This window comes from Centroberyx affinis, unplaced genomic scaffold (assembly GCF_046629955.1).
Source record: "Centroberyx affinis isolate AG114_WGS23_722 - 3 ecotype Tasmania unplaced genomic scaffold, CSIRO-AGI_Caff_v1 ptg000350l_1, whole genome shotgun sequence".
Classification (NCBI taxonomy): Eukaryota; Metazoa; Chordata; class Actinopteri; order Beryciformes; family Berycidae; genus Centroberyx; species Centroberyx affinis.
This window is the reverse complement of record NW_027279022.1, coordinates 84,098-107,878: the sequence shown is the minus strand read 5'-3', so window position 1 is coordinate 107,878 and position 23,781 is coordinate 84,098. Positions and strand designations below refer to the sequence as shown.

The 23,781-nt window shown below is 37.7% G+C and overlaps 1 protein-coding gene across 2 annotated transcripts in view; it reads right to left on the bottom strand.

The window, feature by feature from the left end:
* LOC139641162 (nuclear GTPase SLIP-GC-like) overlaps positions 1 to 23,781 on the bottom strand; it is a 29,781-nt gene extending 6,000 nt beyond the window's left edge. The window contains exons 1-23 of one of the 2 annotated variants that reach the window (XM_071515428.1): positions 23,746 to 23,781; positions 22,329 to 22,410; positions 19,021 to 19,136; positions 17,241 to 17,318; positions 16,398 to 16,458; positions 14,857 to 14,949; positions 14,556 to 14,649; positions 9,269 to 9,485; positions 8,948 to 9,139; positions 8,533 to 8,727; positions 8,054 to 8,229; positions 7,677 to 7,770; positions 7,498 to 7,597; positions 7,161 to 7,282; positions 5,798 to 5,971; positions 5,502 to 5,665; positions 5,239 to 5,356; positions 3,928 to 4,036; positions 3,679 to 3,812; positions 3,149 to 3,230; positions 2,930 to 3,011; positions 2,790 to 2,847; positions 2,532 to 2,605 (exon numbers count right to left, since the gene is read on the bottom strand). In XM_071515428.1, coding sequence (XP_071371529.1) covers positions 2,532 to 2,605; positions 2,790 to 2,847; positions 2,930 to 3,011; positions 3,149 to 3,230; positions 3,679 to 3,812; positions 3,928 to 4,036; positions 5,239 to 5,356; positions 5,502 to 5,665; positions 5,798 to 5,971; positions 7,161 to 7,282; positions 7,498 to 7,597; positions 7,677 to 7,770; positions 8,054 to 8,229; positions 8,533 to 8,727; positions 8,948 to 9,139; positions 9,269 to 9,485; positions 14,556 to 14,649; positions 14,857 to 14,949; positions 16,398 to 16,458; positions 17,241 to 17,318; positions 19,021 to 19,136; positions 22,329 to 22,401 — 2,606 coding nt within the window. In that variant the 5' untranslated portion in view covers positions 22,402 to 22,410; positions 23,746 to 23,781. The remainder of the gene's footprint in view (positions 1 to 2,531; positions 2,606 to 2,789; positions 2,848 to 2,929; positions 3,012 to 3,148; positions 3,231 to 3,678; positions 3,813 to 3,927; positions 4,037 to 5,238; positions 5,357 to 5,501; positions 5,666 to 5,797; positions 5,972 to 7,160; positions 7,283 to 7,497; positions 7,598 to 7,676; positions 7,771 to 8,053; positions 8,230 to 8,532; positions 8,728 to 8,947; positions 9,140 to 9,268; positions 9,486 to 14,555; positions 14,650 to 14,856; positions 14,950 to 16,397; positions 16,459 to 17,240; positions 17,319 to 19,020; positions 19,137 to 22,328; positions 22,411 to 23,745) is intronic. The other variant, XM_071515429.1, reaches the window with a different exon arrangement.

Sequence of the window (23,781 nt, the reverse complement as noted above, 5' to 3'; positions counted from 1 at the left end):
ACATACCCCCCCACACAAACATTCAATAAATAATAGGAAATAGTAGTAATAATGAAAAAAATAAATACAATAAAGTAAATGAAAAATAAATGAATAAACAAAATTAATAAAAATAGAAGTAATACAAAATAATTCACTGATTTAGCTCTGTTACAATTGTGATAATTTTCTTCCAGGCCTCAACTGTTTCACGACTAGCCTCATTGAGTTTTGCTGTTGACAATTCCATTATTAGAATATCTAATAACAACTGAATCCATTGATGTATTGGGAGAGCATGTGGATGTTGCCATCTCATGACTAACATTTTTTTTGCAGCAGTACAACCAGCCAGCCAGAGACGTTTTTGATTTAAAGACATGTTGAAAGAAGTATCATCATTTAAAAGCATCACAACTGGGGAATTAGACAAAGGTGTATGTATTGCCTTGGATAGGAAATCAATTACTGCCGTTACCGGGGGGCATTCCCACATCATATGTAAATAGGTTCCTATATAATTTAGTTAATATAATGTGCAGTTAGGTGTTGGAGTAAAATTTATCAAGTGTCTTTTCTTAGGGGTTAAATAATATAAACTTAAAATGGATCAGCTGATTTTAACAATTTATAGATTCAGCATAGTCAGAAAGATCTGTATTCCAAATTTGTATCACTCCTGTTGATTTTCCTAGTAATATTTTATAGATGACTGAAATATGTTCATTGGGAAGATCAATTAATTTGTTAATCAGTTCAACAACTGGATGAACTGGAAGTTGCATGTTCCATGGAACGCCATAAGCCAGCATAGCTGATCAGCATAGCTGATCTAAAAAGAAGGATTTTCCAGGTAAATTAAATGATTCTTTAAGGTCTTGGAAAGACTGAAGCTCAATTCTATCCATAATGTCCCCTAAGAAACGGACTCCAGCATTTGACCATTGGGATGAGATAAAAGGACAGCCACCTGTTCTGAGGGCCGTATCATTAAATATTGGAGTAAATGAGTGCCACTTGGTCGACCATTTGTATTGTTTTTCCGTATTACACCAGACTGAAATACTGTGTGCAATTTTTGGACCACATTTTTGTTTTAGTTGTCTCAGAGAGGTTTCAGTAAAGACTAACTCTTCAATAGCAATTGTTGTAACAATGTTTCTCTCAATGATGAGCCAGGGGGTTGTAGATTCAGAACAGAACCATTTCAAAAGTTGAGCAAAATGTCTGGCACGCCTGGCAATACATTTTTAGATTTGGAAGTGCTAAACCACTTGTCTCTTTTTTTTTCTTAAGTTGAATAAGTTTAATTCTCGCCTTCTTACCTCTCCATAAGAAATGGATTATATAACTATGCATCTTCTCCCAGTAACCAGGAGGTGGAGGCAAAGGCAACATAGAACTACAAAAATTAACTCTAGGAAGTACATTCATTTTTATATTGGAGATTCTACCTGTCAGAGAGATGGGTAGTTTCTGCCATCTCGTAAGTGAGAGTTAATCAATGATACTGGACGATAATGGGAGCACTGAGTAGGATCTTTGTCTTTTTTAAGCAGCAATGATATCAGAGCAGTATTCACAGTCCTGCCCCACGCCGTGTGTGTTCAATGCTGTGCACTGAAGCACTGCGACACGGTATTCCACTAAAGTTGCTTAAATACCACAAGATAATAACATTACCTACCGATAAAGTTTGTAGGGCAGCAGAAGTTACTGTTACTGTTTACAAATCCCTGTTACTAAATGTGGAATGTTAAGTTTCACTTTTGTTTTCACAGCAGGAGATTGTGGATTCAGTACAATGCTGCTGGTCTGCTGTCTGTACATCTCCACATGACAAACATGACGTGATGCACACATCAGGCGCATTAGAGATCAATTTAGATCATCTTCTATACACTGACCAACTTGATTTTGTGCCTCTGTATGGGAAACACTGCATCTCACAGTCAATGACGCCCTCCAGAGGCCATCTGACAAAGTGCATCATCTCACGAAGCGACAGGTGTCTGTGTGTTTCCATGGGAAAAATGTACTATATGGTTCATTCATGGATGGCATTAGAGTCTAGTTCTTGAGGTTTAAAAGAAAACATAAATCATCCAATTCCAACCACTATAACTGAAAATACAGAAGGTACTGATTCAGTGGGTTTTTCCAGTCCATTTTTACTATAGAAGTCAATGGAGAAATTGGACCGGATAAACTCAAATATTTCAAATTCTGTATTTTCCCAAACTGTGATGGGAGGGTGATGATTTCTATTTTCTCTGAAATTGAGTTCTCTGAGTCCTGCCTACACCCTAAAATTGAGGGAATACTTGTACAAACTCAATTTCTGTTATTTTAATTTATACATTCACATAAATTTCTTAAGTTTTGTTTTCTCTCTCTTTTGTTTTCTCTTTTTAGACTCAAAATCCTGAATAAACGCATTTTGAAATATGTATCCTTTTGAAAGACACTGTATTTTGGGTGGTAACGTGATTACTGCAAACTACTGCAAGCATGAATTTGTGAAAAAAGTTAAAATAATTGCTGTACAGTACCTGTAACTTGGTTTGTGGTCATCAGTTTCATGAAGAATGTGAGGAATTAATACTGTCACACCTGACACATGACTCTGTATTCAGATAAAAAGAACACAGTAACACTTTGCAATAACCAAGCATTATTTAACAATTGTTAATTGTTTTACAAATAGTTTATGTAATATCATGAAAGGATTATGAACAGTTATAGGGAACACAAAGTTCTGTCATCAATTTGAATGTTCAGTTTGGATAATCAATCAAGAAGAACTTTACCTGTGCATGTGTCATGGGCTGAAAGTCAGATGCAGCTTTTGGCTTGAGTGGCTCACCACTGGGGAATAAACATTTCAAAATTCTGAATAGTATATAATTCTTGCAATTCTAGTTCTAAAAACAATTTAACAACATCTTACCATGTCATTGGGGTTTCTTTGTTGGGGTTGCCTAATAATTTATCATACCATTTCTTCCCCCTCTGATACTCCTCAGTGACATCTGAAACAAATATAATTAAGATTGACTGCACTATTGACCGTCGTTAAATTAATGGGCAAATTTTATTCTGTGAAAATTTGTTCACAGTATTTATAGTAAGATACATGATTGGTTTCCTTTCGACATTTTCTCTTTACCTGGGATTGAGTTATCATCCGTCTTGAGTGACAGCTCAATTGATCTCTTCATATTTTGTTCCAGGGTCTTCAAGATGCGTTTCTAATTCAGCATTTGTAATCATTATCATTTACACAAATACTGTGTTCTCAGTGCAAAATTAACTGAACCATACCAGAATTAACTGTCCAGATATATGGAGGTCAAAACAGTTGATAGCTAAGCATATGTAAAAAAAATTTTTCCCTCCTGTGAGAATACCAGACTAATAACAATACTTGTACATCTTTGTAACAGTGCCTGGAAGAATTTTATGGAGGTCTCAAAATTATGTTTTTTACACTTACATCCATGAAAAACCTTCATGTGAATGATGACCTAATAAGATTCACCAATAGTGCATATTTGTGAATATTAGTCACAGGCACATGACTTCACAGGAAGTTAACTGACAAAATTAGACCTATGTTCCAGATGGATTTGACAATACTGTGCAGCACAATTTGCTGCTATATTATGATAAAATGTTGTAATACAAAATTTGGCAAACCATCAGCCTCTTCATCTGAGACAGCATTTCATCCTTTGCCTTGTTGAACATGATATTCTTTGAACCCTTCAGGTGCTTCTCAATTGTGTCCCTCATGTTTTTCAGTGTGTCCTTTCCTCTGTGTGTTGCTGCTTCTACAATACAACAGAAACAATATTGTCACACTTCATTTTGCTGTTAAGCTAAAGGTGAATGTAAATTTATATCACTATATTGTCAGTCTGCATCTGCCATGGTCTTCTTTCTTACCTTCATAGCATGGTTGCATGGAATCCTTGATTGAGTATGTTAGACTACCATAGATTTGTTTCTTTTTCTCACGGATGTAGTCATTGAGGTTTGTCTTCAATTTTTCTTCCTTATAGAGAGAATAAACAAATTGTAAATAAACACTCCACTTAATAGCAAAGTGACTTGCAATAAGATACTAAATAAAAAATAATAATGAAAAAATGCTGTCTCCAAAATATGCATTCATAAATCAAGTTACATTTCTGTAGCTCATTAGTCTCAAAGAATCCTGGTATAAACTAAATTGTTAGTTGCGAATGTTTATTTCATGCACCTTTACTAAATTCTTATTTATATTCTATTTTTTTTTTCACTGTATCTTTCAACTATTCGCTGCTGCAACAACCAAATTTCCCCATGGAGATCATTAAAGTTTCATCTTTACAGACTCAAAGGCATAGTTCTACTGGGAGACTTCAGTGCTCATGTGGGCAATGATGAGAATCCTGCATGGGCGTGATTGTCAGAATGAGTGGCCTGATCTGAACCTGAGTGGTGCATTTCTATTGAATGTCTGTGCTAGCCATGGATAGTTCCTAACACCACATTCAAGCACAAGACTCATAAGTGTACTTGGTACCAGAGCACTTTGGGCCAAAGGTCAGCGATTGACTTTGTAGTAGTTTCATCAGATCTGAGGCTTTTGAGACAATTGAAGAGAGGGGCTGAGCTATCACAATTCAGTTCGTACATAGAGAGTTTGCATTCTTGGCATTAAGTCAAGCTTGTTCAAGGTGGGCGTCAGACTTCAACAAGGATGCACCTTGCCTCCTCTGCATTTTATGATATTCATGACAGGATATCAAGGCGCAGTGATCTCCACCAATATCCATTGGTGTTGTTCGGAGACCATGGTTCTCTCCCAGAAAAAGGTGGCCTGGCCCATTCAGGTGAGGAGTGAGCACCTGCACCACATGGAGGAGTTCAGGCATCCTGGTGTCTTATTCACAAGTGAGGGTAGCCCCCTCCCTCAACCCTCCCACCACCCATCCCCCCACCCAGTGCCTCTGTTTGACAGTATACCAGGCCAATAGGGAGGACCCCAGGGCAGGACACCCAGGACACATTGGAGGGACTCTATCACCTAGCTGGCTTTGGTATCCCCCAGGTGGAAGTTGCTGGGGAAAAAGACGTCTGGGCTGCTCTGCTTGCCATGCTCCCACCATGACCCTGACCTGGACAAGCAGCATGATAATGATGGATGGGCAGACGCCAGACACTGAACCCTTCAATAAATGAAAATATCATAGTATTATTTTGACATTGTACCTCAGTCTTGAGAAATATCAGTTGCAATGAGACGTCTTTGTACTTGTCGACCAGGCTGTCGGTGTCAAGTGTAAACTTATTGATGACCCCTTTGAATGGTCCACATCTTCCTTCATTCCTGAAACATGTTATCCTTATGTAGTTAAAAACTGCTTTCCAGCTGACAGGTTCTTCTGTAATGTATTTGTTAATCTTGCTCATTCACCATTCCTTTTAATGTGCTGGAATAAGTGCTTTTACATCTATAGTAAGTAGTTTCTTACGGGAAGGTCTTCTTGAACTCTTCGTCAATGTGATCTCTCATGCATGAAGTTAATTTCTCATTGATGTTTATTTCAGATTTTTTCTTGTTCTTTGGTTTTTGGATGCCATCATTCTCAACTAAAAATTTCAATGTTGCATAAAATCCTCTGTCTTGTTTCCCTTTCTGAAATAAATAAGAAAAAGCAAATATATATACAGTAATATATATTGTATATAATATATAATATATAACACTTAACATTTTCAGATGATGCACAAAATTTAATGTTGACAAAATTATTATTCAAAGACTTACAGGAGCTAAGATGAACTTCATGTTATTTTCACATGATTCTTGTGATTTTTTAACCCCCTCACTGAGGCAATTTTCAAAAACTTTATAAGCCTCTTCCATGGATTGTCTGACTTTATCAAGCTCATCCTTTATTCTTTGTTCCAGGACTGCGCACACCTCTGGTTTGTGGCATGCCTGAAATCAAACACAATACATTCAAAATAAAGTATTCAAAGCACCAAAACTATATATATAACCTGAAACTGTGGCCACAACAAATGAATAAATTAAAGAGGAATGCTGCCCATTTTCAATAGTAAAATATGACTTTCTCTACTCCGCAGATAGTACTGAGCTCATTTGCTCACTTGACTCGGTTCCAGAGCTGCATTCGCTAAGCACAGATAGGTCAGGTCACTTGAGCAGCTTATGTAGCACGGATGCTAATGTGACAAGGAAATATAGGCATGGCTAGAATTATTATTTACAGAATGATTTTGATGGGACATTTAAATGTCCGGTCGACCCTTCTGACCGGACCTGGACAATGCATCTGAAAACCGGACAGTCCGGTCGAAAACCGGGCATCTGGTAACCCTACGACAATTATGCTTTATCTATGCCCTAAAAAGGTTCAAGACTAATTAAATAAAGTAGTCCATAACTACTACAGAAATACCCCTATATTGGTATCCTTTGATATGAACCACATAATCTGTAAATTTGGTGTTTAGCATTTGAGGTGTTTGGGCATAAGTACAGCATACTTTTGTTACAGAAGGGGTGGAATTCGCTAGAAATATCTGAATAAACACGCTTTGTTATTACAGATGCCTTCAGGAGTAAAGCATGCATAGGCCTATTGGTTGAAAATATGTGGTTCTCTATAACAGGTTGATTAATATTTCATTATCTACAAGCAGCACAGGAGCTGTAACAGCATCAGGACCACGGTGGAATAATTTATGGACAATTTCAAAAACAAAGTTGGAAAACATTATTTAAAGGCATGTTTAGAGGTCTTGTGTATGTGTATCAAGTTCAGCTTTATGTAGGCCTATTTTCTTGAGTGTGTGGGGATTTGGGGGGTTGCTCAAAAGTAAATTTTCTATAGGTTGAAATAATGGCGTCTATAGGTGCGAAAGCCAACAGGAGGCGAGACATCAATGGGCCGGCTTGTACTAGGTCAACCTCGTCTTGTTTGTGTTTGAATGTGTTTTGTAAATACTTGTAGAGCACATTGGTCGACACTTGTTGTTTTTAAGTGTGCTTTATAAATAAAGTGAACTCAAACTTGAAACTTGAAATACATTTAAGCATACAAATGGAGGGTAATTGTGTAGTGAATTTGAATAGATCTTTGTGGGGGCTGAAATGATCATACCATTTTGCTACGGTTGGCTCCTTGAATCAGAGAGAGAATCCCATAACCTCCAGAGACATAGTTTGATGTCTTTGACTGACGGTCATTGAGAGTTTGCAGACATTTCTGAAGATCAGGTATTTCTGGAAAAAAAATAGTAGAGTAGATATTTACATTTGAAATCAATTTCATAATCCAAATTTTGATATTTGTTTTGAATTGTAAATAAATTCTTTGAAAATAGTTCAAATGATTCAAATTTCAGATTTAATATTGGGGTGTTTTGAGGCATCAGTTTTGTTAAATCAGTTCATCTTTCACATACAATATAGCTTTCACATATGGAGACTTCACCTACCGGTCTCATCTTTTTGTAGAAATTTTTCTTTTTCCTTCTGGAACTCTCTGGAGCTCACTGTGAACACTTGTAAAAGGTCACTATCACCAATGAAATGTTTCTGAAAAGAAAAAACTGATTCAGTTATAAGGAAGGTTTGGGACTGTAAGACATACGTTGTGTCAGTTTTTAAAAGTTACCTTAATCTTGTGTTGTCTGTTGAATTTTTCCCTCACTTGCTTCTTGGCTTGCTCGTTTCTGTTTAATATGTAAGCACGTCCTTCGTCTTTTGAACTGGAAGAAATTGCATGTCTTACTCTTAGACAATTCTATTGTTATGTCATCCACTTTCTCCTTGTAACTTTCACACTTGAAATTAAACTTCAAAATGCATTTTTGGCATACAATCTTGTCCACTCTAAGAAAAAAAGGCACAGTTATCTTTTGTCACTGAAGCTGTACCTGCTGAGACTATAGCATTTATATCAAAATTAATACATGATGTGAATCTCAAGTCAATGTATTATAATTTTATATTTTATATCTAGCCATAACTATATCCTTAATGGTGCATTACATCTCATCTGAATCCTCAATAGCATCAGACTTGGTGCATATAAAACTGATACGTTGACACTCTCCACCATTTCCCATGAGGCTGATGGTGTTATTCAGGATCTCCCAGGGCTCTTTCTCTGATGCGGCTCGATTAGTGTCAGTCACAATCCACACAGTAGAGCAACATCCAACAAACTGAAGGAACACAATGGAAAGTTATAACTATGATCATCCTTGAAGACAGTCTGCAACAAATGCTATGCTATGGTAGACCTTATGGTTTCTATCTGAAAACAATATTTATAACTTTTTCTTCAAGCGTTACTTAAATTACATTGTGATTAGTGTAATCAAGGTATGGATACTGCAATAGTCTCTCTGAACTCTGAAACAAACTCTTTTAATCTGCCCTAGTTATGTAGTAACTACAGTAATCAAAGGACTGTAATAATATGGTGGCAATACAATTTCTAGATAAGAGTAATATGAATAAATTACCTCTTTCCACATTTCATCTCTGCTTTTGTTACTGTCTCCACTTCCAGGAAGATCCACAAGTGTGACATGCTCAAGAAGATCAGTGACATTTGGCACCTTGATGGTCACACACTTCACTAGTGGCCAATATTGTCTTCCTGTCTCTTCCTTATCACTTCTAGTGTATTTGGCCAGTTTTTCAGACAGCTCTGAGGACTGCAATATACATTCAAATGAATGCACTGCTTTTATTTTTTTAATTTTTATTCAATGAACACTGAACAAAATGTTATCAAATTGAAATATATATATCTATGCCCTTGAAACACCAACAATTCCAGATTTCATAACTTTCCACTCTGTTAGAAAGATTAAACATTGAGTTGCAGGAATGCTTACTATGAACTAAAAATACAGGACATTTTATTTTACTTACTGATTCACATGTCAATATCTTCTTCCTACATTTGAGAAATTCTGGAATTTCAAAAAAATACTTGTAGCCCATGAGTTCTTCAGGGGATTTCCTGTTGTCTGTTCCATATAGTGCTGAGCGCTTTTCAAAATGATCATCATCATCATTTTCCTTGATCACATCTGATATGGAACATAACTCATCTTTCCATTCCTAAACAAATAAATAAAATCTCAATATTGCCACATAACATTCATGTATGCTACCCAACAATTGTACTTTTGCAGCTGCACCATATCCTTTAGCTTTATGTAGTACTTAAACATATAAAGTTCATTTTACCTTTTTTGTAATGAACTCAATCTCTGCCATGTATTTGGAGTTGCTCATATTAGCTTCCACCTTAATCATGACTGAGGTACATGCCATGACATCTCCAGAGGGCAAGAGATCCTTCTTTCCAATGATGGCATTTATCAAAGAGCTCTTTCCAGCCCCTGTTTTACCAAAGACGCCCACAAGCTGCTTTTTGCCTGTCTCCAAATCATTTAGTTTATCCCTGTTGTGAAAGAAATAAGAGTTTAACTATGGGGTTAATTGATGGATTGTGTAAAAATATAAATAAATATAGCTGCAAGTGGCAATTGCGGGGTCCAAGCACACTCTGAAAAGACGTACAGGTCAAAACATTACAGAAGGTAGACAAGACAGGCACACACACAGACAAGTTTTCTGAAGTTGATTATGGCTAATTTTGTGGTAGCCTGTGACTTTTGTAAAGTTTCTAATTTAATTGCAACCATATTGTTCATCGCACATTGTTCAAGGTATTCTTGGCAGTTTATGTGTGAAGAATTCCCTCTGAGTCTCATTTTCCTGCTGCCGTCCCACTCTCTCCTCCCTTTCCGATTGCGCAATCTTCATAAGCTGCTTGGATGCGCGTGTAACACACACTCCATGAATGGAGGAAGATGCTGCCGCGTCTGAGAGCTGCGACTGAATATGGATTGATTCTCAGTGTACCATTTGATTGACTTTATGCATTCTTGCCCATGTAACTTCATTCATTACTTTTATTCGCCATAGGAAATACGGCCAGTTAGTGCCTGCTAAATCCTATATGGCCAACACGTAGTATCCTGGCGCTTGGCTAAATTCATAGGCCACGTCAGCATTCATTCACTAGTTTGTTATACGGGACATTCATTATCAGTAGCTAGTTATTTATGTTAATTGCTTTGTGTCGCTAATTTTGGTGAAACATTGGCTGTTGTTATTGTTGTGTCTGAAATTGAGAATTTCATTTGTTTAATTAATATTCATGAACTTGAATAGAGGTGTTTATCGCCCATTTATGTGTTTTAGTACCTTCTTCTGACCCTTATGTATTAATAGTTTGTTAAACGCTGATGAAATTCACTTGTCTACTCATGCCATTAAGGCTACTGGTAGTTGAATGCCTTTTGCTTTCATTGCTTTATTTCTCCTTATTGTCTTTCAGAAACCACACGTCAATCATCAAACATGCCAATCATCAGTCTTCATCTGTTTTGTTACCTTTTGTGATCTATGGACAATAATTCATCTGTTTGCCTGTGTTGTTACCCCCTGCATTCATTCAACATTCAACACATATTCTGAAATCTATAAACTGGACTCTGCCATGTGTTTGATCCTGAAGTGAAGTCAGTGAGTGGGTATCAAATTAACCAGCAGGAATAAGTTGTTTTTATTGTGACTATTATGATGAAAATACAAGCCTGGATTTGAACCCACAATCTTCCACATATGATAGTGATGCTTAACCTAATGAGGCATACTCTGTTGTAGTTTTGTTGAGCAGAAAATAACTAAAGGAAGAAGTATGGTGATACTGCTGCCTATGATTGACAGTGCTAACCACTTAACCACATACCACTTTATAGTGCTTGTGCTGGATTGGGACATGTTTTGTTGTTCTTGGAGCCATTATTTTGGTACCTTTACATCACTTCCTGTACTACATAACCTCCAGTTTTACATCAGTTCCTGTTTGCCCAAAGACAATGGAAGCAGCAGCAGGGCTGTTCAAATCATCTCAAGCCTTGTTGGACGCATTGTCTGTGAGTTGCCATGTTAATAATGTTGTGAGAAATATATCTATGCAATACTCAGCCGATAATGCCAAGATAAGATGTTTATTTTACATGCTAATTTGATGTTGGCCTAGCTGTGAACACATGTTTAGTTATATTCAGCTATATTCACCTATTCAGCTGTGTTTAATTAAATGTACCTATGCTATGGAGATTGATTTGTATCTTAAGATCGGAATTATGATTGGAATTATGTCAGAATGTATGGTGATTACCTGCAAAGGACATATTTACTTAATTCATTTTGCATATTGTACACATAGTGTATTTGTACACGGATTTATGATCTCCTGGCCGTATTGGACTCATTATTGACACATGGGTAATTCCTAATTACAGTGTTTTGTATTGTGTCTCTTTTCAGTTTCACACTGCTCAGTAAACATCCTAAACGACTTCTGGTCTCCTGTGGATTTCTTGAGTCAAGTGTATAACTTGCTGGATAGCTAGATATCAGTTACATCTAGTGAGACCAGTACAGTGCTCTCCATTAACAAATAAATCAATACAAAATCACATGGGGTAGGAAAGTGTTGCTACACTGCTCTCTAATCAGGTATTTTGCATTTGACAGATGATGCCAATCACCTGCTTTGACATCACTGACTGGGATGTGGCCAGAAGTGCTATATGCTTGACAATTTCAACCTATAGAGTTGAGAGCGTTTCCGGCATTATGTGATTTAATGTTGATTTCCTTCACATGAAACTTAATTACCTTCATATCCTGACAGCATTTTTTGTTAGTTAGTTATTCATGACAGTAGGTCGGGGACTTGAACTCACAATCCCATGCTGTGAAAACCTATGCCTTACCCACTACGCCAACTTCCACTGTGCCAATGTGGAGAAATAAAACAAAGTTTTGTGAGAGTCCAACCTATGTTGAATGCCTCAGAAAGAATATTATAACTACAGAGCCCCTAAGGGGACATGGAGGAGAAAAAAAAGGAGAAAAAAAATAGTAGGGGGAAAAATAAAAATAAGTAAAAATAGATGGGAGAAAAAAAAAATTGTGGGGGGGGGGGGACTAGACAGAAGGGAAAAAAAGGTAGGAGGAGAAAAAAATTTTTCCACGGACAGGCTGTCCCATGTTTCATGTCCAGGAGCTCTGTGCGCCTCATCACACTGTTCTACTAAACGTATGTGAGTAACCAAAGGCTATGTGTGAAATTACTTTACATGGAGTTTTAATGGTGATCGCTTGTTCAATGGAAAAAGGAGGAGGAGATGGAGACTTTCACACCTGTCTATCAACGCCCTACTCTCACATAGCTTTAGAACAACAGTGTGATGAGGTGCACAGAGCTCCTGGACATGAAATGTGGGAGCCTGTCCATGGATTTTCTTTTCTTACGTCTAGTTTTTTTTCTTCCCCCTACTATATTTTTCATCTTCCGTCTAGTTTTTTTACCCCCTACTATATTTTTTTTCCCCCTACCCTTTTTTTTCCTCCTCCATGTCCCCTTAGGGGCTCCGTATATATAACTGTATTAGTGCCCTCCATTAATCAATTTCCAAATCATCTTGCGAGTACAGACATCATTTGTCTTTAGTTTGATGAAGATTGATCAAACTGTTTTGAACAATTCACACTTTCAGTTCATCAAACAATTTACAGCTGGACATTTCAATCTACTGTACGCTTAGTTTTCAAGATATACATTTTTTTATCTGTTTATTAATGAAGGTATGATGATTTCCAAAGTCATGTCGTTTTTTTCCGTAACGCTGTGGGATCACAGTCAGTTTTTGCTATAAAAAGAGGGGGGTGACTTCAGAATCAGGGTAGGTACCAGTGTACGAAAGATTTATCTCACTTCAGCCGACACATTCTGAAAATTGCAGCTCTCTATGCCAAAGTGTTAATGGATTATACACCCATTTTATCCATTTTTGCAGTTTTAATTTTGGAAGGCAATTATAGCACCACCGTTTGACCAATCACAGTCAATTATTTGGTGTTGACGTGTGCCTGTTGGATGCGTGATGAGTTTCAGAGCACTAACATTAACAAGCTCACAGGAATTTGTGGAAAAACGATTGTGGCGCCCCCTTTTTACTGTTTCTGATGATTGTTTTTAATGAAACTTGCATGGGTTAAACAGCTTAGATTCAGATATCATATTAACATAGCACGTTTCATGATGATTGAACAAACAGCCATGGAGTTCTAGCCAATTATGTAGTTTGACCATAGACCATAAACAAAAAAATGGACGTAGTGAGTGTGACGTCATCCATAGGTTTCTGAAGGGCCGTTTTGAAGCCAAAAGTTGGGGTTTACGAGTGCTTCCATGTTGACATTTTTTGGAGCTGGAGCAGCCAGAGCGAAGCTGGGGGTTGCCCACAGCGCTGCCTGCTATTGGTCCGTGATCAGCGACTTGTTGATCAATGGACAGGCAACCTGTCAATCACTAGGAAAACAACCCAGTTTTATAACCGTTATATCCCGTTGATGATGCAATTATTTTGAAAATCGCCACATGGACACATATTAGAAGAAGTGAAATCAGCTACTGAGACCAAAACCTCCTCTAACCGCCAACGTTAGAGGAACTGCAGCTTGAGCTGCAACTTTCACTTCCTTATTGGCTTCAGAATTCACCCAGGGTTTTGGCTGCTTGAGTTTGACACAATTTTCTGGAAATTCATTTATTAATAATGGTCAAACAGTTCATGAGATTGGGCTGGTTTGTAGTAGGTTTGTGTATCTCAGTCCCCTGAAGCTGTCTACCAATTTTAGCACAAAGCTCTAGCGCCACCATCTGGCCAATACATTTGGGCTGCCCTGCCTGAGTAGTGGGGGCCATAGTAGCCCACCTGCCAAATATGGTTACTGTAGGACTTACGATTTCTGAGCTGTAGTTTAGCGGAGAAAAAGAAAGAAAGAAAGAAAGAATGAATTCCAGCAAATACAATAGGGTTCCAGTACTACATGCTTGGATCCCTAATGAAATAGAAGATGTGGAGAAGTCAGGAAGACAACCATCTATGAAAAGCCCAGTCAAGCATACTTTAAATGCAGGTATTGTCCAACAGGAAAGGCAGACCAGTGTCAATCCTTACTCGCATCTCCATACTTTGCTTGCACAAACATGAAACAACAAATCCCTATTATGTGCATCATGCAGTACTATGAATCAACACATACAGTATATCAAGAACTACACAATAATGAGATTGCCATTACCAAGACATTTTCCCTTCTCTCTCAGGTTACAGTTGATACACCTGATGTGCTCCTGGCAAAATCAATGTAAACCATTTAAGTGGAATAGATACAATTCCAGGAGCATAAATGTCACATACACTAGTAAAACAATAACTACAAAATGCTGGAAAATGTATTGGGATTATAATTAATTATGAAGTAGGCTATGTTCAACACATTTAAATTAAGCATTGAGTAAACACTATTTTGATGTAACAGAAGTAAGGCTCTTTCATGTAAAACAATGTGAATAATAAAAAGGAGCTCATGGAATACTTACTTTAGAAAAGCATTGAGCTTTGTGTCGCCCTGCTCATCGAGTTTGTCATGGACACGTTTCATGATCTCCTTCATATTAGCCAGTATATTCACTTCTGTCAGAGTAAAAGTAAAGGACCATTCAGCTTGAATCATGCACCAGTGCACAGGCTATAATGTTAGTCTATGCAATTTAAACAGATATTTGCTGTACTATGAACATTGAAGCTAATACATGATAAAGTAGGCTATTGTAACGTTCTTAGAATAGCCATTTGTGGAGAAGCTGGTAAAATTGTAAGGAAGAGTCTTTGAGGCAATACCTGAACTTGTTCCCAATACAGAGCCACAGTGTTGTTCACTAGTTCTTGGTTTCTTTTTGCTCAATTCAGTTTCATAATCAAGCTTTCTCTTCCCTGAAAAAAAAGAATGATATATTTAAAAATAAAACAGCAGTCAGTAAAGCTATCAGACTTGACTTCAAGTTTCACTTTCTTCTAAACACATTGGGTCTCATTTATAAAACTGTGCAGAGCTTCTACGCGAACAGGTTATGTGCACACAAAATAGGAAAAGTACATATGGACAAAAATAATAGGATTTATAAACCGTGCGTAGGCACACCGGCACGCAGTTCCCCCTTTATAAATCCCAGTAATATTGAAATGGTACATGGTGTGTGTGTATCTCTCTCCTGGGGTGTGTGTCTCTCTCTCCCCATGGTGTGTGTGACAGGGGTTTGTCTCTGTCTCTCCTGGGGTGTGTGTGTCTCTCTCCTGATGTCTCTCTCTCTCCCATGGTCCATGTGTCTCTCTCTCCTGGGGTGTGCGTCTCTCTCTCCTGGTGTGTGTGTCTCGATGTTATCGATGGTTAAAAACATGTACTTTTGGTAATGATGATGTTATGACCATTTTTTAAGTAGAAAAGCCTAACGAGGGACAGGGGTCGCAAATTAGCCTTGGCTAGAAATCCCATATGCAGCTCATCTGTATCATGTTATTGTAACCTGTTACAATGTTTGTTTTGCATTGTCCCTGACAAATAAACAAATAAAAAAATATTTTTTTAAAAAAAAGCACTGTTTTACATTGAGAGGCTGACCAATGCTAGATATTATTCCAGCGGGACAGTGCAAGATAGTTAGCTAGCCACTTATCTATTCCAAATACACTTTACAAATTGATTCTACTCTCACTCTGTGCCTGGGTAAGCAAAACCGTTCTTTTCAGGACTGTATTACAACACACTGCGAGTACTCACAGCATTATTATCTTTCATCCTTTTGGTAATGGATGGGGATGCATTGGACAGCAAATTCATAAGCAGGGAAAGTCTTGAATTTCCAGGCTAAGAGCCACTGAAAACCCATCCCATATGCTCCAAAACCGAATGGGCAGGACACTGTGGACCTGGCAAGTGGGTGAGGGCGCAACCTCAGTAAACATCACTTTTTTTTGTCCAATTCCGTTGGTGGAGGTAGATAGGATGAAGCTTTTGGGTAGATGGCTTTTAGACCAAAGCAACAAATAAATTAGTATGGCCTGGATGTTCCTCTGGGATATTGGAAGTCTGTGTAATTCGATTTGGGGCATAAAGAATTGATTAAAAGTATAATTAAAACATTTTCCTTTATTTCACATTCAACATTTCTAAGTGTGTCCACAGTGCGTATGCATGGGTCACAGTTTCCATAGAGCTGCGCACATTCTCACGTCAAGGTTTTTTTTCTAAAGCCCAGTTTGTGCGGAAAGCATGCACAACATTTATAAATGAGGCCCATTAAATCTAATAATTTGTCTCAATATGTAATAGTATCATCCTTTGATTTTGCCAGGCATCAAAATATTCATTAGAGATTCCTCACCATGCATCTCACCTTCATCAGTTACTGGTAGAGTACTGAAGTTACTGGTGGAGGGCCCAAGCTGATGAATATGAACAGTCCACTTGTTAAATGGCACTTCAGCAAAAACAAATGGATTCACTATTTACCATTTCTCACAACTATATAATATAATTGAATAGGTGTGACTGTCACTACTTCCTCCTCTATTGACACACATTTGCCTTATTAGCATGAATCATTACAGGATCCTACCTTAACATAGCGCAAGAGGGGCTTCCTGGTCATTGCCATTATCTAATTGTGTGTAGGCTATTTTAAATAGCCTGGAAGTGGAGTTAGCAGATAGGATCATTCCTGGTTTGTGTGCTGCCCCAGTGCGTTGCAGGTAATTAAAGAGTTAACTCTCTCCTCCTTTAAAGTCCAAGTGCCAATCTATGACAGTTGTTTCATAGGAGAAGTAAATTATACTCCTCTTTGATGTACGTCATTTGTATTTGTTGCTTCTTATGGCATTTAGAATTACAACTTTCTGGTTTGGTTACGAGTTAACTACTAATTGTGGTGCTATTGGCCAATGAATGTCTATCCAATAGTGATGGTCTTTCAGGCAGAGGCGTTGCCAGGGATTTTGGGCCCCATGACAAGATATCATATTGGGCCCCCACTATCCCATTGGGCATTATGTGATTTCAAGAGATGACAAATTATTATTATTATTATCTATATGGATTTGTTAGCAATATATGGTATTAACAATTCACCTAAAGAACAGCTGGATAAGAGATTTGCTAACTTATGATCTGAGTTATATTAGAATAGTTAAATGCTAGAATAGTGATCATTCAACACAATGCTGCTCACCTCTTCCTTCAGTCCAGACCGGTTCAGTGGGTGTGGTGTCACAGGGTGACAGGAAGGCTGAATCTGAATCTGCTGGGCCTGGTACCGGGGGACATCTGATTTAGTATGAGTGCCTTGCCAAAGGTTAGTGTTTAATTTGCACCACAGTTAATAAGCCCAGCTTTCTTTGTGAAAAAAAATTTAAGATTCTGTCGTACTCTTTTTTTCTCCCTCCTCTGTTTCCTTTCTGTCTTTTCGTTTTTGAAATCCTGACATTACTTTCTGACATTACTGTCTGTCATCACTCTGGTCCCTTGAAAATCTCCAACTGCTTAGCACTGTTTGCTGGAGCTCTGGAAGGGGCAGGACTAAACCATTTTGAGTAAATAGGCAGGGGGAGACTACAGATGCTGCATGTTTGGTGGTTAGGCTACTTTTGTTAGTACTTTTTGTTGATGAAAATGTTGCCCTTTTTGGAACTCTAAAGAACAGGCCCTCAAAGACTTCAGTTGTTTTGGAGAAGGCTGCTATGGAGTTGTGCTGGCAACCTCCCTGTGTGTTATATGGACTAACAAACCTCACCTGTGTTTCAGCTGGCATGAGGGTGAGTAGATAATGACAGATTTCATTTTTGGGGGAACTATTCTTTTAACCTAACTGTTGTGCATAATAAGATACTCAAAAATACTTCCTTGTGTGCAATTCTCAAAGTGCCCCTAGCTGGTCTGGCCACATAGGCTTCCACAATATTTTTTGGTTTAACACTTATTGAGAGATAATAAGTTGAAATTAATTGGCATACATTCATGTAAAGACACTGAATCCGTGCATTGCAGTAATTGCAAACATCATCTTTATGCTAGTGATACCATAATTCAAACAAATGCTTTGACAGCTCAACAATCTATCAATAATACATTATACAATCTAAAATGAGTTTTGAATCAAGATAAAACCTTGTCAAACAATGTTAACGTGGACGTACTGCATAACAAAACTGAGTAAGGTCCCTATAATTATCTTGGAATCTAGTTAGATGATGAGTTATTTAAAACTCATGTAGAACTTTTGATAAAACTGAAAATTAAGTGTGGCTTCTTTTTACAAAAACAAAACACGTTTCACACATAACAGAAACAGGATGTGCCTGTACACATTCTGCACAGCAACGCTTAGACATATCCTCTTAAGATGCAAATAGACTTTCTCAGGCCAATACACTTGGTGGCATAATCAAATGTTGGCAAAAGTTGCATTTATCAATACACAGGATATGATGTTACTATCCCTTGTGCCATAATCTAAGGTGAGAGTTTAACAGAATAATATACTACCATGCAAATGTGTACCACAGAAAACATCAGGCTATATCATCATAAATCTACAGGACCATAAGACAGGCAGTTAGGGATTCATACCATACTATAGTATACTATACTATATTACACAACACTATACAATAGGCTACTATACTATACTATACTATACTATACTATACTGTACTGTACTATTTTATGTTTGTCATTTGAACCCCATCACAAATAGGCAAATGACTCAGCAGCTTCTGGTAATTATAAAAGCATAATGAATATAAAGCACATTATTCTTGTGTACGTTCTTATGAAACATGACTTTATCTGAACTCTAGACAGAAGTTCATGCTCCTGCAGTAAATTTATAGCGTAACCTTCTACAGCTACTGTATAATCTTTCTAAAATAACTTGTGAAAACAAGCATGTGTATACAAATGAGAGTATTCCAAATGTCAGAGTAAATTATCTTGATAGTGCAGCACATTACCTGTAACAATTCTTTCAGTCTCTTTTTGAATTTTGCCCTTGGTCCTACTTTTGGAATCACATCTTTGATGTCTGACTCTTCAAGACTGAGGAAACTCTCCTTGTCAATGCCTTCATCTGAAATTCAAAAATATTAAATTTAATCTTGGTCACACAGCAATAAGTCTTATTTTCAAACTGTTGCAGACATCTATTTCATTAGGTGTGAAATAGACATGGGCACTGATATTGATTTTCCATAATTATATTAGTTGCCCTTTTCTGAGACAATATTGGTAATTAGCTACTCGGCTTGTGAGAAAGTTTCATTGGCAGATTTGCTTACAGGACAATGGATGACTGTACTTGCTTGCTAAACAAACAATTTGACATCTGCTATTTTTGAGATCTGAAAACGTATTCATCTTCATCCAGTATAACTTTTTCTCTGTCACTTTTCAAGCTCACAGATGCGTTCTTTTTCCAGTGCTGCCTGTGCCGAGGTCCTCCTCTCCTGATAATGCACTAATCTACAAGTTGCTAATGAGCACCAGTGACTTTCAAGTTAGTTAAGGAAAAGGAGGAGTTGAAGCAAGAGGCGGACACCCAGCAAGTACCTAAGATTGAAGAAGAGTCTAACTTTGAGAAATATGGGTTTTCCCTTGAGAGTGGCTGATATACAATTATTGCTTTCAAATTATATTTACCGTTTAAATACTATTTTAGCAACCACACCAACAGTTGTTGCACTAAGGGAGGAGCTGTTGTTAACTGAAGCGACTCTAAACTATATCTTTATACAGGCCAGCAAGAGTGCAGTTGGGGTGGCAGTAAGGAAGTAGGGAAGGCTTCAGGATAGAAAACAGTTAGTGTCTGGACAAGGATCTCCCGCTACCGGCTTATGATTGATGAGTGATTAATCAATCCTGTACTGTTAACTACAGACAGGCTAAATGCTAACCACCTTAGAGTGAGGGCTGGTCTGGGCTCCAAGTGTCTCTGCAGACCGGAGACTTTGAGAGGGCGGGGTAACTACTTTGAATGGGCGGGGTAACTGTCAATCATTTTTTAATTTGTCCAATCAGAGTCAGAGACTTACAATCTTCTGTCAATCTGTGGAGGAAATTACACATTATACTATTCTATATGACTTTAATATCTGTACTGTACTCTCTTTGTATTATTATGAGAGCTCATCTCTGTGTGGAAATTTACAAACTGCTGTTCAGCACATCTCTCATGCCTTTGACCTGACCTGAGACAGATAAGACAGTGACTAGTTTAATTGGTCCTTGTTTGCACTGGAAATCTTTTATCCCTTTATCTCTCGCCATTCTATTCATCAGGTATCAAGCATGATACCATTCCTCAGTTGAATGCTGTCTCTGCTTTCAGTAATTTTCCATTCTCCACCAGTCTGAGATAAACAAAAGTTCTGCCCAGAGATGGTCTTGAGTGTCCAGTATGAACTGGATTTTGTTATGCACCAAAACTTCTTATCAGAAGATACCTAAGATGGGGATGGGCCAGGCTTTCTGGGGATTCAGCTATAAGACAGAGACAAAGGCTTGGTTTCTGGCCCTTTGCTGATCACACCTGTTGTGAATGCATCGTGCCTTGCTTGCAAGCAATAAAGACGACAGAAAGACAACTTCTCATCTCCAAGTCTCTTTTATTACAGAAAACGTCCACCACACAATCAAAAACGAATTTCACCAATACACTGCCTGAACCCACCTGAACCAGTTGTCAATCACTTTATAATTCGGCTAATCATCTTTCTCATAGGAGAAGGGGGAGGTACTGGACATACTCAACTGCCTGCACAATGGCAGAGATGAGCCAAGCTGAAAGCTGCTGTAAGTTTCGCTGTAGGACTGTTAATATGTCACTTTATTAAGTTTTAATATTTTTTCAGGCGAGAAAGTAACCATGTAGATTCCCAATATGTGGTCAGTTTATCCATATAACGCTTGTTTGGAAATCTGCACCGACGTTTTCGGAGATCTGAGGAGCCGCCTATTGGAGCCGCTGGCCAGGACCAGCCGGTCATCTCAGCTGCTAGCAGCGCGACTCCTGAGCTGATCGGCCGGTCAACGTCCGTCGTCATACCGGGGAGAACATGATCCGATGAACTGATCTGTGCAGCTCTTTGGTGATTAGAGATCTGGCTCTAATGTCTCCATAGCATTTTGATATATGATATAATTCCTTTTGGAAGATAAATGTTGGTCTCACAGAAGAAATCTAACAATTGTAGCTGCCACATTAGTTTGAATGTAAAGTGAAGCTTCATGTTTTTACTGGCCAGAACAACAGCGCTGCCTCTGGGGCTCTATAGGCCTATGTATAGATATCACCACATTTCAATAAATATAAATGTATTAAAATGGCCTGGTAAATGGTGAATTAACTTGCATCAATTTATATAATGATCATATTTATTTATCACTTTTCAGAGAAATGTTCTCTGGTTAGTATCTATATTATTCGTTAATGTTAATGTGAACATGTTACAAAACTTTTCTATTCTTTTGCTCATGGCAACTTACCTCTGAAAACTTTGGATCTAAACATTGATTGAGAAACAAGAACCTCCCCCTTCTCCTATGAGAAAGATGATTAGCCGAATTAAAAACTGATTGACAACTGGTTCAGGCAGCGTATTGGTGAAATTCGTTTTTGATTGACAGAAGATTATAAGCCTCTGATTGGACCCCCCTACTATGGTTCTGTGACTTCCTCTGGGCTGAGCCCAGGATGTTGTGAAATCCTAACAACGCCCCTGGTGTCCGGTCTGCAGAGACGCCCTACTCGGTCTAGGGCCTGTATTAGGAAGTAGACTAACTTACAGTTAGCCTACTTCCCACCTTTTCTTTTAGTACTGTTAGAATTGTGGTCAAGGTCACTGAGGAGAGAGTCCCAACACACATTTTCTCAAAACAATTAATTGTACAAAATGTGCAAGCATATGAAACCATTGTACTGCAATCTCTGTTTTCAATTTAAGTACAATTACAATTTCCCATTTGGCAGACGCTTTTATCCAAAGCAACGTACACATGAGAGTACCGTAAAGCTAAGGTCTAGTCCGACAGGACATAGGTGCCACGAGGCAGTGCATAGAGGCAGTACATAAAGTGCATAGAGGCAGATAAAGATTTTTTTTTTTTTTACACAGTCCATCAGGTGAGAAGGTGATCGCTAAAGAGCTGGGTCTTTAGCCTTTTCTTAAAGATTGAGAGGGATTATTGGTAGTATTGGTAGACTCAAGCAATATCAATATTTTATCATATCTGTGCCCACCAAGGAAGCATGGTAATACTTTACCTTCAAATGTCTGTATCAACTCACTGAGACCCCATTCACGTAATTTGTCCCGGACAAAATCAAATGTCTCCATGAAATGCCACTGTAGAAATAGTAAACAAACAATTATATGGGTTTGAGCAATTATTGTTGATTAATATTATTTTAATAAGTTATGTCAATCAATCAATTAAATTCTAGGGTGTACGATTGCTTAGGAAGATGGTAGGGACACACTGGCAGATTTTATTAAATTTTGCACATTTAAGACCTTTTATAAGAGCAGTGACCTTGAATAAGGTTACAATATATAATACAGTTCATACAACATTGTGTGTCTTAGGACTTTCAGACTTCTGAGTAGCCTGCTGTACTTGTCCGACAGGCTGTATGGTGTGAAGTCAAATGTGAAAGCAGCTTCCAATCTGCATAAAATGTGTTAACACGTCGTACGGTATCTAGACAAGCTAGACAATGCTTTCAATGTTTTACCTCTCTCTCTAAAAGTTAATAAATGGCCACTATATAAAAGATTTAAATCCCTGCTTAGGGTAGGAATGAGGAAACATTACCTTTATTACATTTCTATTGCCCTCATAAACTGGTAGATCCGGTAACTTATCTATCTACCTTAAAATCAAACCTAGACATATTTACATATTTATAAGATGCCAACATTGGCTAAAATAATCACATCTGATTCCAACCTAGTGGCCAGTGAACTCAAACAAGTAGTTTAGGGTACCATAGTTCTGGCTGAATTGCCTGAGGAACACCTTTATTTACCAGTCAGTCGGTCATTGCATGTGTAATATTTGTTTATGCTGGTGTGGTACAATAATAGGGGACATAATATCAGGGCTCTTTGACAAATGTTTTGTGTTTTTTTCCATAACTGTGATGAAACCAGAAAAATGTAAAAGAAATCTGAGAATGGAATATTAGTATATCATAGCTGGCAAGCCCTTCTTCGACCAGAGGCATGTGATAATGCAGTTGGTTATGCAGGGTTTGGAAGTGTAGGCTGGTACTGAATTAATTAACTAGATCGTTTTAACTACAGGATCATGGATACACATTGATTTGATTTATTTATTTTAATGTGCAATGTAAAAACACCCACAAGTTTGCTCTGCTGCGTCACATTGCCTCTGGTACAATGAGGTATTTATTTTAATCATTTTTAAACAAATTGTACTCGTTTTTTACAGTTCTATGGAGTTGCACTCTTACCTTTTATCTCTTACAATGCACTCTTACACTGCACTTTACTGTATTAATCAGTGATTAAGTGATGATGTTGAGAGTTAATGAAAAAAATGACAGTGACAAAATTGAAAATGACATAGTAGACTTAGTTATTCTGTTATTTTGTTACTACCTGGAAGTATTAACATATTCAGTTCTGAATATAGTACAGAAAATTGAATGTACTTACATTTTGTCTTGTCCAAATTAATGAACTGGATTCCCT